The sequence below is a fragment of the Schistocerca piceifrons genome, chromosome 1 (genome assembly GCF_021461385.2).
Source record: "Schistocerca piceifrons isolate TAMUIC-IGC-003096 chromosome 1, iqSchPice1.1, whole genome shotgun sequence".
In the NCBI taxonomy this organism is placed as follows: Eukaryota; Metazoa; Arthropoda; class Insecta; order Orthoptera; family Acrididae; genus Schistocerca; species Schistocerca piceifrons.
Window position 1 is genome coordinate 345,423,912 of NC_060138.1, and position 18,227 is coordinate 345,442,138.

Genomic DNA, 18,227 nt, shown 5'->3' on the forward strand with positions numbered 1-18,227 from the left:
TCCTCGTGTATGTAAATAACCTTCTGTTCAATATACATCAAGCAGAATTAAGTCTTTTTGCAGATGACTCTAGTGTTATAATAAATCCAAGCATTCATACAGAAACAGAAGAAATGGTAAATAATGTTCTTAAAGGTACCACTGATTGGTCTTTGTGAATGGTTTCACCCTCAGTTTTAAAAAGACACAATACATTCAGTTCTGCACATATAGGGGTACTACACCAATGATAAGCAGTGAGGAAATACAAATAGGGACGAAACTTCAAAATTCTTAGATGTTCATATTGATGAGAATTTAAACTGGTAAAAGCACATTTACAACTCCTAAAACAACTTACAATGGAATGGTCCTGTAAGACATGTTGAAATGTACACTGAAATTTTTTACACAGGAAAAAGTCAACGTAAGAAACGCACTGTCAAAATTTTAGCTGGTAAGAGGCACTGCAAGTATTAAAAAAAATAGCTGAAAAGTGCCAAACTCATAGTGTGCCAGGCGGCAGTACAAATGTACACCACTACTGGTGCTGCAGCAACTGCACATGCACAACTAGGCACACTCATAGCAGAGGTCAGCAGTACATTTGTATACAGGAAACGTGGCACGACCTGATCATAATTGTTATGGTGTAAAGTCAAGCGCTGTCATGCCAGTCGGGAATGAGAGAGTAGAGAGGGCTGTGAAGAAGACATCGGCCAACTGAATGCTGACCAACCCCTCTCCAGGACAACAACATGACAGCAGTAGCCTCTATGCGAAGAGAACATAAGTGCCATGCCCGACTCGCCGTGGCCCAGTTCTACAGAAGCTTCAAGACAAACGACCTGATTAGAAGAATCAACTGTATTACTTCACCTGTATTAGGATTGGTTATGCTGAAGAACCTTGCTTATTTTGCTTGTCGCCCTTTGCTTGTGACACATATAGATGACACAAAGTTACGTAGTGTAATTGTTCATTTTGTAATAAAACTCATTAATACGATTTGCCTGAATCATTGTCTAGGAAGTAGGTTTCCTAGATACCCCATATTCGACGACTAGGAAGGATTCAATAGTAATTTTTAAAGGACATTTCAGGTTACCGTTTTCTGATAGTTTCTCTGACACTACAGTACACAGTTACAATTCTCTCGAATCACCATCTCAAGTAACATCTATTACAAATTATCAGTTGCTTTTTGCAGGATTGGTAAGTATTGACAATACAGATAAAGCTGAATTAATATTTACTGTGCCTTCATAAGGCATGCCTGCCAATAGTACCTTTTTTTTCTTCCAGTTTCACAATAATGTGGAATCCAATTAATGTTCTCAATTTAGCAATGATGAAATATGAAGAATGTGGTTCCCAGCAAAAATCACCTACTTCTCCTGAGGATGTACAAATGTGTCATTTGTTAGTTGATTTCATTGACATTCATTTGAATGATATCAACATTTCATTTGAAATTGTGGATACGTTAGAAGAAATAGGAAATAACTGAGATGATTCCATGAATTGCAGTTTGGACAAAGTCATTTGTGCCAGTAACAGTTCTGAAGAAGAATACCTTCCATGCCTAAAAAGAACACGTACTGCAACAGCTTTCAGCAACAAAGAAAAGGCAATGAAATTTTGGTTAAACGAAGGACGGAAAAAACGCTTGAAGTTATGCAGTGTGCAAAGGCGTTTCTGTTTCATAAAATTGGAGCATGAACTGTAGAAACGGAAGAATGAATTACTTGAAGTAAGAAATATGTGCCAAACGGAAACCTGATACCATCTGAATGAAAAATTGTTCAAAAGATTTAGAGCTGTTCGTGAGAGGCTATGCACCATTACTGATGGAGATCTATGAGACTGGGCACTCTGATTTGCATCTCACATGAATATCGCTAATTTCCAGGCTTTGTTCAAAATGGCTCTGAGCACTATGGGACTTAACTCCTGAAGTCATCAGTCAGACTTTGTTGACCTGGCTACGCAGGTTCATGAAATCGTACAGAACAGGAAGTCGCAAAATTACCAAGTTTACATCATGTAAACATGTACAGCAGCTGCCAGTGATAGACAATGCTATAGAGAAATACATAGCTGACGTTAGGACATAACTTGCTGTTATCCCCGTAACTGCTGTTTATAACACTGATCAGTCAGGTGTCATGGAAGAACTGCATGCACACTGCACTTTATCATTTTGGGGTGAAAAACAGATGGAGTCGGTTGCCCAATCAATGAATGCAATGACACATTCATATACGATAATGCCAGTGATAAGTACGAGTGGTTTATTGTTTTCGCAGCAGTATATCTGTCTTCAAGAACCGCAAGGCAAATTAGAACCAAAAATAAGGAATGGATTGTTTAATTACATTTTGTAATCGACACATCAAAACCATGAAAAATGGAAAAAAATAATTTTCAACATTTCCTTCCAAACATATTCCTACCAGCTGCAGAAACTAATTCATTGCTTTTGTTGGATTCATGGTCTGGACATAATTATGCCTCTAATTTTGTGGAGAACAACAAAAAATCTGTAAAAGTAATGTGGACTCTGCCTGGAACTAGTAGTGCGATCCAACCTCTCAATAAAGAATTTTTTTTACAGTGGAAAGCATTTTTCAGAAAATTATCAGACAACATAATTTCTGATCCTCTCTCTCATTTCAGGTTTATTAGCAGAATGGTATTCTTAAGCTACAGTCATTTGTGCATTACCAGTTTTCCTCGCCACATTTTACGAATTTGATCAAGTATGTCTGGCATGCATCGCAATATGCAGAACAACGGCCAAGACCATTTCTGACTCCATCCCAGTTTAGTCTAAATAAAACTAGTGGTTACTGCAAAGAGACTGACTGCGTCAATTTTTCCTTTGTCCAATGTGCCTGGTGCAAGAAAAATGCTTTTTTTTTCATTCAAAACACACTTCACATTTTTGTGACAACTACAGGGAATAAACAAAGAACTGTTTCACTGGCAGTCAAATGTACAACTTCAAACATTATTATAAGGAATGACCAACAGGAATTGTTACAAAATGTAGTACTGCAAGACGCATTTCATTTCAACAAATTAAAAGTCCTCATTGATGGAAGTAGTCTGTGACACCAAACACTGTCATGATTTTATTTTCTCTGCTAGCCACTTTTATCAGCATTACATGTGCAAGAACTGAGCTGTTGATATGGAGTTATTAGAAGCCAGGTTTTCGTCGGAGCAAACTACCTAACAAGCACGAGCAAAAGAGAATTCTGTCTAGTGTACCTGGTAGGCCTCTTACAGGTCTTTCAGCTGGGTGTCATTGCAGCTATTTACATGTCCCTAACCTTCACCAGTTACCTAATTGGAAACATGGAATCCGAACCACATGTCTTTCGTGGCCACTCCAACATCTGTGAGAAGTGAGTGCTCCATTAAAAATCATAGTGAAAAAGTTGTGGTCTGAACAGGATTTGATTCCATGATCTTTGGATCACAAAGTGCGCACTTAGCCACTAGACAATTTTTATTTTAGGAAAAAAAAAAGACCATTAGACCTTACATGCTCAGTGGAAATACTAGCTGTGTTGTCTCGAGATGATGCTTGATCTTGGTAATTAGTGTTCTCTTTATAAATTTCCCTTCAATGGTAATGCAAAGCCAGGGCAAAAACAGCAGCTGGCATACAAGGAAAAGTTTGGACCAGTGCTAAGGAGATATGGACCTGCAGTTCCATGTAAAGTGCACAATCTCCATTAATGTCACATTTCCATACAAATTGAGACACTTAAATTCTTCCTTCCCTGCACCATTTTGCACACTCCTTCAATAACAGTGCATTTGCTATGGAAAATAATCCTCACTGAATAGCAAAGTTTCATATTGTGGCTCTAACAAGATAGAATTGCATTCTGCATGCCGCAAATATTAGCTCCACAAACTAAAAATTAATAACACAGCGTTCATAGGCAATGTTTGCTACCTTGTGTTCTCTTCCGTTCCCTCTAGTATAAATAATTCTACCCATATACAAGCGAATGGTAGTGAATTTTCTGCAAATGCTCATTTGCATGTGCTCACTTCCATTTGCTCCACTGAAAACCAGGCTTTAGATGCTTAAAATCAGTATCTGTGAACTCCGGATAATCCCGCTGCACGGCACTGCATGAGGGTTTCGCCAAGTCACGTGCTATGTGGTCAGGGCGGTACAATCCACTGTTATAGGCTGTTCTTCATGTGGCAAAATGTGTAACTTAACATTTTTTACAAAATACTTGCAGGCCTCTGAGCAGCTAAAATTTTGGCAGTGCATTTCTTTCATTGTCTTCTTCCTGTGTACAAAATTTCAGGTTAGGTTTTGACATGTCTTATTGGACTATTCACTGGTTACTTCAGCCACATGTGCATTTAGCATCATTGCAAATCTTGGGGAGAGACAAATCAGTAACTTGACATATTTTGCGTATCTTCATTCAATGATGGTATGTGGAATAATGTTCTAGAGTAACTCATCTTTAAGAAAGAAAGTCTTCAATGCTCAAAAATGTGCATAAGAGAAGTAAGTGTTGTACACCCATGATCATCTTGTAGACATCTATTTAAAGAGTTGGGCATTCTGACTACTGCTGCACAATATACCTACTCCCTCACAAAGTCTGTCATAAATAATTCACTGCAGTTCAAATGGAACAATGATGTGCATTATTACAATAGCAGCAGAAAAAATGACTTTCATTACTTCTCACTAAGGTTACCTTTAGCACAAAAAATGCTGCACAATGCTGCAACAAAAAAATTTTAATAATTCATCCAAGGATACAAAATGTCTGACAGATAGCAAAGTAAAATTTGAAAACAAACTCAAGTTTATCTTTGACAACTCTTTCTATTCTGTAGGAGAATTTCTATTACTATAATGTGTAAAATATGGTGGGTAGGAATTACTAACTGACATCTGTAGATTATTTTTTACAACACCCACTTTATAAATGTTCAGTATGTAGCCATATTTAAAAATTAAGTTGCCACGTGTTTGTAAAGTGACTCATTCAACTTCATAATGATTTATTGTGCAAATGATCCATGCAACATGAAACTATTATTGTGCAAATGATCCATGCAACATGAAACTAACGAACCATGTATTTTGAAATGGCATGGAAGCAGCTGGTATTGTAAATACTGTTAATAAATGGGTGTGGCATCAAGTGAGACTGGAGTGTACCAAGAGTAAATCTGCAACTGTCAACTCACTTTTCAACAAGCAACAGCACTTCCAGGAGATCAGACCACCATCATTCTCATGTAACTAAGGTTGATAGGTGAAGGAACATCATGAAGTACTCAAGCAGAGCTGTTTAATTCTTTGATAAGCATCAGTGTAGTTCAGTTCCGGAGAAGGTGTGTCACGTGTACTGATGGTTCTCAACTGGAGCTAGCATATCACTGATATAAGACATCAAAGAAATTAAAACAAGCTGTTGAGATTGTTATTACTATGAAAATACCATGGTGCAGATATTAGAAGCTGCACGGCCAGTATGGTAGTACGCATGTGTAGCGTACCTGTTTCCACATTTTCTGCAACTTTCTCATTAATCTGAGTTTAAGATTCAATACAATATCTCAGGACATAGCAGGAACATGTCAATCTTCAAAATGATAGAAGGATTTTTTTATGAAAATGTGTTATCATGTTAATCACCTGAAGACATTTTGCTCAATGATAAGTTATAGGACAATCAGTGTAGAAATATTTCCCTGCAGCTGAAAATCCTGATAGTCAAAGTGAAAGATTTTATGTTATTGATATACAATTTTGAGATCGGTGCTGTGGGAGAGGCTGAGTAAGAAATAATTGATGTGTTTGAATAATGGCACTGGAGGTAAGTACTGAGAATGCCACACACAATATTTTGCTCTTGTCAAGACATGAGTTACTGGAGAGGTTGTTCAGAGCAATTGCAGGGAAAATGAGACAGAAAAGAAGAAAAGAGATTTCACAGAGCAACAAGCCAGAAAAACTGGAGTCTTCTTAGGTGTCAATGAAAAACTGGGCACACACTGACTCACAAATCAACATAACTAGTGATCATCGTCATACAAAGTACATATTAAATGATAATGTTATACATGATTCTCCTGCAGGAAAAAATTAAGAGGCAGAATGGAATAAACCCACAATATGTGCAACAATTAGAACATTTTTTCATTTTCTTTTACTTACTAATGCCATCTCTAAGGAAACTGTAATTTTTTTCTAGTTCCAGCAAGTCTGGTTCTGATGGTCCAGCATCAGGAATAACATTATCAGGTAGCACAATGTTGAGAGTACAAATAGGTGTTTGAGCTGGTTCCCCTTTAGCAACCTAAAGAGAAAAGAAAGTATTCCTATGGTGAAGCAAAGTCACAAAGGGATATGTAACATATTACATCTTACAGACAAAAACACCTATGGTAAAGCAAAGTCACAAAGGGATATGTAACATATTACATCTTACAGACAAAAACTTAAACATAATCTGTTTTTACCATGAAATATCTTACAAAAACATGGCCATTCGTAATTCTTGATATTTTTCTGCAAATATATTAAGTTAGTGAAATAGCTGACCTTTGGTTCTCTCATAAAAAGTATTCTACCAACAGTATCTTCATCTGGATCTTTTACTCGTACAGTGAAAGGTAAACGATTTTCTTTGAATGCTCTGAAACCCATTTGTAGTTGGTCACCAGACTTCATCACAGGAACCAGATTACCAGCAAATTCAATGTATACTGTCTTCCCTTCTTGCACCTGTATAAAGGAAGAATAAAAAAATCCAACAGAATTTCTAACATCAACATTATTTTGGTTATTTTCTGTAACATGCAGTAGGTCCAACAGACTACCTCAACATCTTTGCTTTTAGCCACTTCTGTAAAATGTTCCTGGTGTTCCAGTGTCTTATCTTCTTTGTCATCAGTCATACAAAACACACGCAGTCTTGCTTCTAACAGATCAACTCGTTTTGCAAATACAACAAATCTGTAAAATAAGAGAATTTCAATAGATTACTCCTGGACAGTAATGGAAAAATGAGGAAATCTCATAAATAAGATAGTATTACTTTGCCATAAATGGGGGATGTATAGATTCACGATATAGCTCAGTTGCCATTTTGGTTGCATCTGCTATGTTCCTGCAGTCCATTAGCCAAAATCGTGCTGAAACTGTTGTAGTAAATGTAACACAGTCCTTCACAAATGTCAGAGGAGTAGAACCAGTAACATCCTCCCATTGTGCTCGTGTTGTTCCACCTGTAAATATCAGAAAATGTTGTTTTATGATTTTAACTACAGAATGAACATTAAATACAAATAATAATAATGATAATAACAATAATAATAATAATAATAATCAGTATGAAAATACAATGAAGGTTTTCACAGCCGGTTAGTATACTTACGTTAAACAGAAATCCTCTGTATGCTTTACCTGTAATGCTGCACAGCAACCTGAGTGTTGGTGCATCTCCAGAATACTGATTTATCATCCCTTTATTTGCTGCTTGTGGAACAGGTATTGTCAGTGTGATTGGTTTGTGGAATTTTCGTCTTCTTGGCTCAACAGTGACAATAGGTGAAACAGCAACTCTGTTCCCAAGGAGTTTTGCTGCCAAATCAGCAGAGATAGGTTGAGCCTGAAGAAGGCAGCAGCAAACAATAAAATTGTGTTTATTCAGCTTCTCCTGGCATAATTCATGACAAAATAGTTTACTGGTGAACAGCTGGATTTTAAAATCCAAAAGGCACAATATTTCAGGAAGCAATCACGTTGTCATCATTTGGTGCACTGAAGAACAGCTTGTCAGTGCACTTGATGATGGCAACATAGTCACTTGGCAAAATATTGTGCTCACTGGATACATACATCTTGCTATTTACCCATGAACTATTTTGTCAATATTAAAAATGACAAAAATCGAAAGTTAACAGTTAACAAAATCAAGTGAAAGTTACAGAATGGCTGACAGATATACTTATCAATATACACTCTATTTCAAACTCCTAAACACATGGTTTTTTTCTGCCAGAACTCGCAACACACATGAATGGAAAAAATATGATGGAAAATACTAGATAAAAGTAAGATCACTGAGAGTTGCAGATCAAAAGGCAGCATCGATATACAATAATGAAAAAGTGGTACAAATAAAGATCAAAGTTAGATTTATATGTGAAATAAAATGTCCAGAGTATACTGTGATGAAATCTTTTCAGGCTTTGTTGAAACATTGCAGAATTTCAATGAAGCCACCAGGATGTAAGCCCAAAAAGATTTCGTCAATGTTAGATTTGTAAACGTTAATTACATATAAATTGCCATGTAAATCTTTTCATTTGAACTGACATTATTGTGTGTTTTTAGTGGCATGTGTTTATCACAGTTATGAAATATTACTACACAAAATTCTGCCAATTAATTGATCCAAAACTGAAAGATCCCGTCAGTAATTTTAAATAAGAAATAGGAAGTAATATGGGAAAAAAGTACTAACCAACAAAGAGGTCACTGTTAACAGACACAAAAGGAGTAAGAAAGGAACTGTTAGAGAATAATATGTTCATCAAAAAGCCTTTCATTTGACTGTTTTTGGAGACAAAAAAGTTTTAGAATCTAAAAATAAAATATTATAGCACAATGACATTAGCTCCCTTATGTTCTTAACTTAGACAACACTTTTTTGACACAATTATTCCTAGATGACTCATGCATATTTTAAACACCAAAGTGAAAAAATAGCATGGGATTTTAATTAGTTTATCGCTGTCAATTTAACGAATTCTGAAAATTTCATCATTGTATTTGTTATCATACCTGAATTCCAACTCTGATCTTTTTGGTAAGGGCATCTTGTGGAAATACTGCTTGTACTTGGGGAACAACACTTGACGACACCATGCCTCCTTCAGGACCAATAGCATGCACTTCCTGCTTCACTCGAGATACAACAGCAAAGTAATGTGGGAAGTCAACCGTAAGAATACGTGTTATACGATTTGTATGGAGATCTTCAAGTTGGCTCATTTCTGAAACAAGATGTTCATCATATATGTGGTGGAAAAAAGTGACTTCGTGATTATAACAGTCATAAAAACAGATGATACTGAAATTTAGAGTCCTTATAATTAAAAAAATATTTTTTTCCCTCTGAGATCTTGCTTGTGCTACAAGAAATACAAGAAGAGTACATGTGATTCTTCAGGCTTTCTTGGCATATCTGTGAATATATGGTTTCCAGCTTTGCTGCTGGACTGCTGAACTATGTTACTACGTGTACTTGTGAGTGGTAAACCGTACCAACAACTTGGCGATGTCAAGTAGTTGCCTTGAGGAAATTTACACAATGTGACCTGCAGCAGGTCTGAGAACCATATATTCAAGAAGAACATTAATGACTTATTAGCAAAAGAAGAAAAAGTTTAAAAATGTATTTCATCTCATTACTGTATTCCTATTTTAATTAATTTGTTTATTTTTATGGAATTATATATTTCGCAGTCTGTGCACTACCAATAAGGGTAAAAGCAGTTAGTGAAATAATTCTTAGTTGTTTTGTTGATAATACAGTGTCTTTTCCATTCAGTAACGAAAATATCAATAAGCAAATCAGTAATCAGAACAGAGAATATACAGCTGGAGGAAAAATTGACACTATATTACTCTCCCTAAGTATACCACCTTCTGCATGCCTAATCCCCTAGCTAGATGTTTAACTCCATAGAGTCCTGCTGTTTTTCATTGTTACACGCCCACCTCCATCAATATTTACGTTCACATCATATTTTATATGCAGAACACACTATTGATTTTTCTTCCCTTTTCCCAATATTTGTTCGTCAAGGGCTGCATTTTACATTTTTTCTTGATGCTTGTTTAGGTATGGCTGAAATGAGTCTGGTACTGATCACCAACATTAGTGCATTTCTTGCATGCCACCAATTTTACCTCTACCTTGCGGATTCCACCCTGAGGAATGTTCTCCTGCTTGCTGAGTAAATAAGTTACTTTGTCTTTCTCTTTGCAGAGTCCTCTCACAAATGAACTTACTACTTAGCATTACAGCAAGGCATTGTTTTATCTTTCTTATAGTTTCACTTTGCAGCAGAGTATACTTGCCTTCTCCTTCAAAACTTTCATTCAAAACATCCTGAACAGCTTCTTCACTCGCTTCAAGTGTGTGCTCCCTCCATGTATCTCCATTGTCAGAACGCAGAATTATAATCTCACGTTCTTTGCCTCGAAGTGAGGCAAAGTGAGGAACTTCTATAATCACTGGTCTGAATGCATACAAAAAAACATGTGTTAGACAATAACTTGTGATGACAATAATAAAATACAACTCTTAGTATGCCTGACCAAGCTGCACTTTGGATGAAAAAAGGCAAAGTAATTTATGTATTCCAAATAAAATGAAAATGAAACATTGCATTTAGTCCCATTACAGTACACATCATTCATGCTCAAAAGTATGGATTAAAAAGAATAAAATAATTGATTCCAACCACACAGTTCGCTTGATCAGACTACACACCACATTGATCACATGTTCGTAACAGCTTCCATATAGTCAGATGTTTGGCAGTTTATAATTAAACTAAATTATATGATTGTTCAACAGCAGTACCTTGAAAAGACAAATATGACCTTTTTAGAGCACAGAGAAATTATGAGTAGCGATTAAGAATTAAAGCCGGATATTTTTTAATCATCATCCATTTTCTGCAAAGGAAATTTGAAGATTTTCAGAACTACTAAATGATTGCTGCTACTGTTGTGAACTTTGAAAAACATAAAAAGATATGAAGTTAAACTATAGCATTCCACAACCTGAGGCTTATATATACACATATATCTATAATAATTCAATCAAATTTGTCAGCTGTTTATAGGATTTAAAAGTGGAATTCAAATCTATCTGTTACAAATAAGTTTCCTTCCTGAAGGATTGCAATTGACACCATCAAGCAAAGATAAAAAAATTGTCATAAAGTAGATGACAAATCTAATCCAACACTGCAGTTACAGAATAATGGGAACTTACCCAAGGAATTTCGCTCCAACAGGTCCTAATTCAAGGATTCTGCTAGCAAGTGCCTCACCCTCCATTAAGGGAGGTGGATTTGATAACCTGTCCCTGCGGAGATAGCGGCATGTGATGCGCATTGGCATTGCCGCTTTACGTGGTGGAACAATTACACGCACTCCGGAATGTCTGCATCCACGCATTGCACCCCCACGAGCATCCACCAAGAAGCTCACGAGAAAACTATCAAAACAAGTAAAACTTTTAGAAATATAAATTCATTATCAACTGATCAAAAGAAGTCAGTACTTTTAATACTCTGGGACATACTAATATCAAAATACATTATTTTATGAGCATATTTGTGCGGTCTCGGACTCTCTCTCTCTCTCTCTCTCTCTCTCTCTCTCTCTCTCTCTCTCTCTCACACACACACACACACACACACACACACACACACACACACACACACACACAGGGATGGAGAGAGAGAGAGAGAGAGAGAGAGAGAGAGAGAGAGAGAGAGAGAGAGAGAGAGAGAGTGAGAGAGAGAGGGAGAGCGAGAGAGATTTGCACATACTATTAGTCAGTTAAAAAGTATGTTCATTTGCTTCATAACTACATTAACATGTTTATACTTCTTATACACAAGTAAAACAACATAATATTGTGTTTTTATTTTAATGAGACAGACAAATAACCCTACATTTTCTTCACAGTAACGCATAGTGGCAGCAAAATATCACAAAATAGGTATGTAGCAAGAACTTTCAATCAACCACAAAGCATAGACAAAATCCAAGTACAGAACATCAATCTTTTTGTGTAGCAAAGTTGAAGTGCAAAACATATAAATAACAATGACAGCACATAGGTTAGCCTCCAGGCTCTCTTCCCCTTTGAAGTAATGCCAGTAACCTACCACTTCTAATGGGGAAAAAAGGGGTTAGTTTTTCTCTCTTCACACTGAATAAAATTCTCAAGGTATTATGGGCATACTACAAGATGTCCACTGTCAGAAGGGTGAGGGATATGGCAAGAGGTAACTGCCCTTTGCTCTTATGCAGTCTTAGGAGTGAAGTCCTTATGACGAACTTTAGCTATATCCTATTAGTGTGTCATGCGGACTCATGGTGGTAGTTCAGCCTGTAAAATCAGTGTTGATGACATACTATCATGTTGCTAAGACTTCTCATGACATGGTATAGTATACAGGGTTGAGAAAAATTATGTCATGCAATTTTAACCGTGGATAGCTGACACTTGTAGGAACCATAACTACTAATGATGTGCAGGTTGACAATGCACCATTTTTAAACTATGGAAATTTGGCGCCACAGACTCTGATTGGCCATGGGATTGCCCTGTTTCCATTATTCTGTTGATGGGCAGTGCTATGGTTGTCGGTTCACACATACAAACATCCCTAGCCCCATCACTGCCCCAAAGTGATATGCACATGTGTCAAATAGGTCTCACTGTTTGTCTCCACCTCACACATAAGCTTAGCTTCAGAGAACATACACGTCACCTGCACTTTAGTCATACAGTAAGGATGGTGGTACAGTATTTGTTTCAAGAACAACAAGATATGGTTTTCGTTTATGGACTAGCTGACGGTAACGTGCATGAAGCTCAATGATTGTATGATGAATGATATCCAGCAAGACACCACCCACACCCACGAACATTTACACAATTCACTGGCAATTCGGTGAAACAGGCTCATTAGGGGGATATCATGGTGATGCTTGGAAACCTTGAACACGACAGGATGCTGCATTTGAAGAGAATGTTCTCAAGTGCTTTGAGGAAGCACCTACAACAAGTATTCAAGCAGCTAGACATGACATGGGGTCACTCACTAGTTAGTCTGGAGGTTTTGAGGGATGACAGCTAGTATCCACTTAGTTTCCACCCTGTACAAGACCTAAATCTTGTGGCGAACTATGAACACACGCTAGGGTTTTGCTGGTGGTTTCTGTGACACGTTGCACGAAATCCTGACTTCCCCACTATTGTGTTGTTTACCGACGAGTGCACCTTCCACATGGACAGCCTTTACAACACTCGAAATGTTCATTATCGGGCAAAGGGAAATACTCATGTCACGTACATCTATGGACACCAGAAATGATTTTTGTTCAAAATTTGAGCATGCATTGTGGGTGACCATCTGATTGGGGGCTGATCTGTCTGCCTCCTCGACTTACCGGGGCAAATTACCTTCACTTTTTGCAACAAACTCTAGCCGGCTTGCTGGAAGATGTTCCCCTGGACATATGGCAATGCATGTGGTTGCAGTATGATGGGGTGCCCGCACATAACAGTTGTGCTCTGCGTGGATATTTAAATGAACTTTTGGACAGCCTGGTAATTGGCAGAGGTGCTCATAGGATATGGCCCCCACGATCACCAGACCTCACGCCATCGGACTTCTTTCCTATGGGGATTCTTCAAGCTTCCAGTTCACCCATCCGGATGCAAACCACCTTGAAACAAAAAGGAATCAATGGATTGCATTCAACATGCTGCCAATCACATCAGGACAATGCCAGGGAATTTTGAAAGAGTTCAGAAAAACACCGTTTTATATTACCATCCTCACGTCGCGTCAGAGGATCACCAGTTCGGGCACCTGCTTAAACTAAACAATGTCCTAGCTATAGAAAAGGCCCTTTTCATGACTAACACAATTTGTAAAAGACTTTCTGTATGCAAACTAACATCTGTTGGCAGGTTTGTTCTCGGTACGTCTTATCATGAAATTACAATGGATGTGTCGGGACCCCGGCAGATTCGCCCCCAGGCCCCCAGAGTGGAAGGCTGGCGCGCTACCACTGAGCGTGCAGGCTGCCTTGGATACATTGCAATCTCCGGCAGGCAAATCATTCGCAGTCATGTGTTGTCATGAGAAAACTATCAAAACAAGTAAAACTTTTAGTAATATAAATTCATTATCAACTGATCAAAAGAAGTCAGTACTTTAAATACTCTGGGACATACTAATATCAATATCATTGTTTCCAGACTAGGTGGGAGTAATGTTATTTTCGCTCTTCCACTGATTTCCACTGATTTGACATGAACATATTCAAGTCCAGCATAATAGTGCAGTATTTACATCAGGGACATGTTAATATATACTATGTGATCAAAAGTATCCAGACACCTGACTGAAAATGACTTACAAGTTCATGGCACCGTCCGTCGGTAATGCTAGAATTCAATATGGTGTTGGCCCACCCTTAGCCTCGATGACAGCTTCCACTCTCACAGGCATTCGTTCAATCAGGTTCTCGAAGGTTTCTTGGGGAATGGCAGCCCATTCTTCATGGAATGCTGCACTGAGGAGAGGTATCGATGTCGGTCTGTGAAGCCTGGCATGAAGTTGGCATTCCAAAACATCCCAAAGATTTTCTATAGGATTCATGTCAGGACTTTGTGCAGGCCAGTCCATTATAGGGGTGTTATTGTTGTGTAAACACTCCAACACAGGCCATGCATTATGAACAGGTGTTTGATCATGTTGAAAGATGCAATCGCCTTCTCCAAGTTGCTCTTCAACAGTGGTAAGCAAGAAGGTGCTTAAAATATTAATGTAGGCCTGTGCTGTGATAGTGCCATGGAAAACAACAAGGGTGCAAGCCCCCTCCATAAAAAACATGACCACACCATAACACCACCACCTCCGAATTTTACTGTTGGCACTACACATGCTGGCAGATGATGTTAACCAGGCATTCACCATACCCACACTCTGCCATTGGATCACCACATTGTGTGCATGATTCGTCACTCCACACATTTTTCCATGAGACGTCATTTGGTATTTACTGGAGTGATGTGTAGCTTGTGAGCAGTCACTCAATCACGAAATCCAAGTTTTCTCACCTCCTGCCAAACTGTCATAGTTCTTGCAGTGGATCCTGATGAAGTTCAGAATTCCTGTGTGATGGTCCGGATAGATGTCTGCCTATTACACATTACGACCCTCTTCAACCCTCTTCAACTGTCAGTGCTCTCTGTCAGTCAACAGACGAGGGCGGCCTGTACGCTTTTGTGCTGTACATGTCCCTTCATGTTTCCACTTCACTATCACAACAGAGACAGAGGGCCTAGGGATGTTTAGGAGTAAGGAAGTCTTGCATACAGACATATGACACAAGTGACACCCAATTACATGACCACATTCAAAGTCCGTGAGTTCCATAGAGCACCCCATTCTGCTCTCTTACAATGTATAATGACTACTGAGGTCGCTGATATGACGCACATGGCAGTAGGTGGCAGCACAATGCACATAATATGAAAAACGTATAAAAGATGAAGAGTTACTTAGCTTTCTTGCGAAGTCTTCCTTCAGAGCTAACAAATGCTTGTGCAGTCCCACACTCCTCCAGAACCTATGCACACACACAGCCATTCCAGTCTGGGGAACCACCTTCTCTACAGACATACTGTGAACTATTTTGCAAGTTCCTTTTGTAATATTTTGCCTCCAGCTTTAAACATTTCTATTGAAATGCCATCAACTTCATATTTCAAACAACTTTACAAACCTCATCTGACATTACTTCATCTTTGAATGTTTGTCCAGTTTTCTCTCTATTGTTGGTTACTATGCCATCTGCTATCTTAAAACAAAATATCCACCCAATCTGCGTCTGTGTCTTGTATTCTTCATACTCTTTATTATTTTAATTAGTTTTAATTTGCCACATTTTCATTGTATATTCTCACATCACATAAAGTACAGCTGCCAACATGAATAACTTAGGAGTAGTTACCCAAGTGCAGCAAAGCAGCTTAAGTTATTCAATAAAGGCAGGTCCTCTGGACCAGACTGCATACCAATTAGGTTTCTTTCTGAGTAAGCTACGAAATAGCTCCATTTTTAGCAATCATATACAACTGCTCTCTCGATGAAAGGTCCATATCTAAAGACTGGATAGCTGCACAGGTCACACCAATGTGCAAGAAAGGAAATGGAAGCAATCCCCTGAATTATAAATCCATATCACTGACAGTGACTTGCAATTGAGTTTTGAGACATGTACTGTATTTGAACACTACAGAATATCTGGAAGAAAACAATCTATTGACACACAGCCACCACAGATTCAGAAAATATCATTCTTGTCAAACACAACTGGCTCTTTATTCACATAAATAATGAGTGACATCAACAGGGATCCCAGATTGATTCCATATCTGTAAATTTTCAAAAGGCTTTTGACACTGTTCTTCACAAGCAGCTTCTAATCAAACTGCCTGTGGAGTATTGTCTCAGTTGTGCAACTGGGTTGGTGATTTCCTACCAGAAAATGTCACAGTTTGTAGTAGTTGAAAGGAAGTCATCCAGTGAAACAGAAGTGATATTTGAAATTCCCCAAGGAACAGTTATAGGCCCTCTGTTATACCTAATCTATGTAAATGTCTTAGGAGACAATCTGAGCAGCCCTCTTATATTGTTTGCAGATGATGCTGTTGTTCACCATTTAGTAACATCATCAGAAGATCAAAACAAATTACTAAATTGAAAGAAAGGAAGCTTATTTTGTATTATCATGAAACAGGTGAGAGAGTGTCAAGACATTTTTCTGTTCTGGTGAAATCTTTCACAAAATTTCAATCACCCCAAACGTAAAAATCTCACACAGGCATAAATGACCATCATAATAAAATAAGAGAAATCAGAGCTCATTGAGAAGGATTTAGGTGTTAATTATTGCCATATGCTATTCGAGAGGAGTCCATTTTTGTTTTTTTTCTAGAATATGTTAAGGACAAACACACTGTTGTTCTTGACAAATTTCACTAATGTGTTACCTCTATCATTTCGGATATAATTTCTAAGCTTTCTCACTGGGAAATCATTCTTTAGTTTCCATCTTACTTTTGTAGCATTAAAATTGCCATCTGATTCTCGTGTAGCATGATTTGCTCATTTATAAGGTTTTATTTTTTTAATTTTTTTCATGTGTCTCGCTACCATGTCTGAGATTCCTTCAATATGTGTAGTACAGCATATCTCCTGTTTTAGCTTTGTTTAGTCTGTTTTTTCCTACCTCACTAGTTCATCTTCATAACTCACTTTTCTGCAGTTTAATGTTCATAAAAAAAAGTAGTATGAGGGTTTCTAAGGTCTATTATATAAACAATTTAGCCACACTTCATGTAGAAAGACACTGCACACATTTCTCATTATCACTGTTTATGTTCTGGCATCTATTTTTTGCTGCTGTTCTTTTTTATTGCCACTTATTCATCTAGCATGGATCCTTACTTCCGCATCATTACAGTTCGGTATACTATCCATTCCTACTGCCTAGGGCCCAATTCACACAGAAATGGCATGGCACAGAAACCTGGTGGCAGTTAGTCTGGAGCATGGCACTAGCAATGTGCACTGAAGTGGTGCTCTCAGATACATGTGGAATGGATCAGAAATGTCATCTTCATCAGATGAAGATATTGATTCATTGGATTTTCTGCAACTTGTAAATGTTCAGCAGTGAAGAAGACACTGCACACATCCATAATGGTTGAAGGGAGGTAAGAAATAGGTACATTCAACGTAATGAATGAGCTGAACGTGTATTCCGACTGTTTCCAGAACTTTTACAGAATGTATACCACATTAGACAAAGTGAAGGGCAGCAATCAGAGAAAATCAGTGAAACTAGGTGCATTAGACAAAGTGAAGGGCAGCAATCAGAGAAAATCAGTGAAACTAGGATGTTTTGATAATAATTCGCATTGTTCATGTGACTTTCATTTGAACGTAAGCCTAAATATTGCAGATTTTGTGAGAGATGTTCAAAATATTAGGAAATTTTTCCAAAATTTGATCATCTGTATATATTTAACTGCCGTAGAACAGAAATTCCTCATTACAGGGCATAGTTTCCTACCATGTCACAGATATTTTGTCCTTATAGAGAGGAACAGAATATCCTTTCACCCAGAAAACTAGATTCCATTCATTGCCAACACTGAGGACAATGACTTCCTTTTATGAAAGATGGAACCAAAGGATTTAAGGAGCCTTAGTGCACTAGACCAAGGATTGCACAGAGGCTCATTTAAAATAACTGAGTATGTCTGCCTACTCAGTTCATCTGACAGCCCTACCATACAAAACAGAAGAAAAAGTCGGAACACTCAGAAACTGTGGATTTGTTA

The 18,227-nt window shown here is 37.8% G+C and overlaps 1 protein-coding gene across 1 annotated transcript in view; it reads right to left on the bottom strand.

The window, feature by feature from the left end:
- The window catches only part of LOC124784057 (ankyrin-3-like), a 291,446-nt gene that overhangs the window by 46,511 nt on the left and 226,708 nt on the right, over positions 1-18,227 (bottom strand). The window contains exons 21-28 of the mRNA XM_047254070.1: positions 11,058-11,282; positions 10,133-10,293; positions 8,831-9,042; positions 7,448-7,652; positions 7,080-7,269; positions 6,862-6,997; positions 6,584-6,766; positions 6,197-6,338 (exon numbers count right to left, since the gene is read on the bottom strand). Coding sequence (XP_047110026.1) covers positions 6,197-6,338; positions 6,584-6,766; positions 6,862-6,997; positions 7,080-7,269; positions 7,448-7,652; positions 8,831-9,042; positions 10,133-10,293; positions 11,058-11,282 — 1,454 coding nt within the window. The remainder of the gene's footprint in view (positions 1-6,196; positions 6,339-6,583; positions 6,767-6,861; positions 6,998-7,079; positions 7,270-7,447; positions 7,653-8,830; positions 9,043-10,132; positions 10,294-11,057; positions 11,283-18,227) is intronic.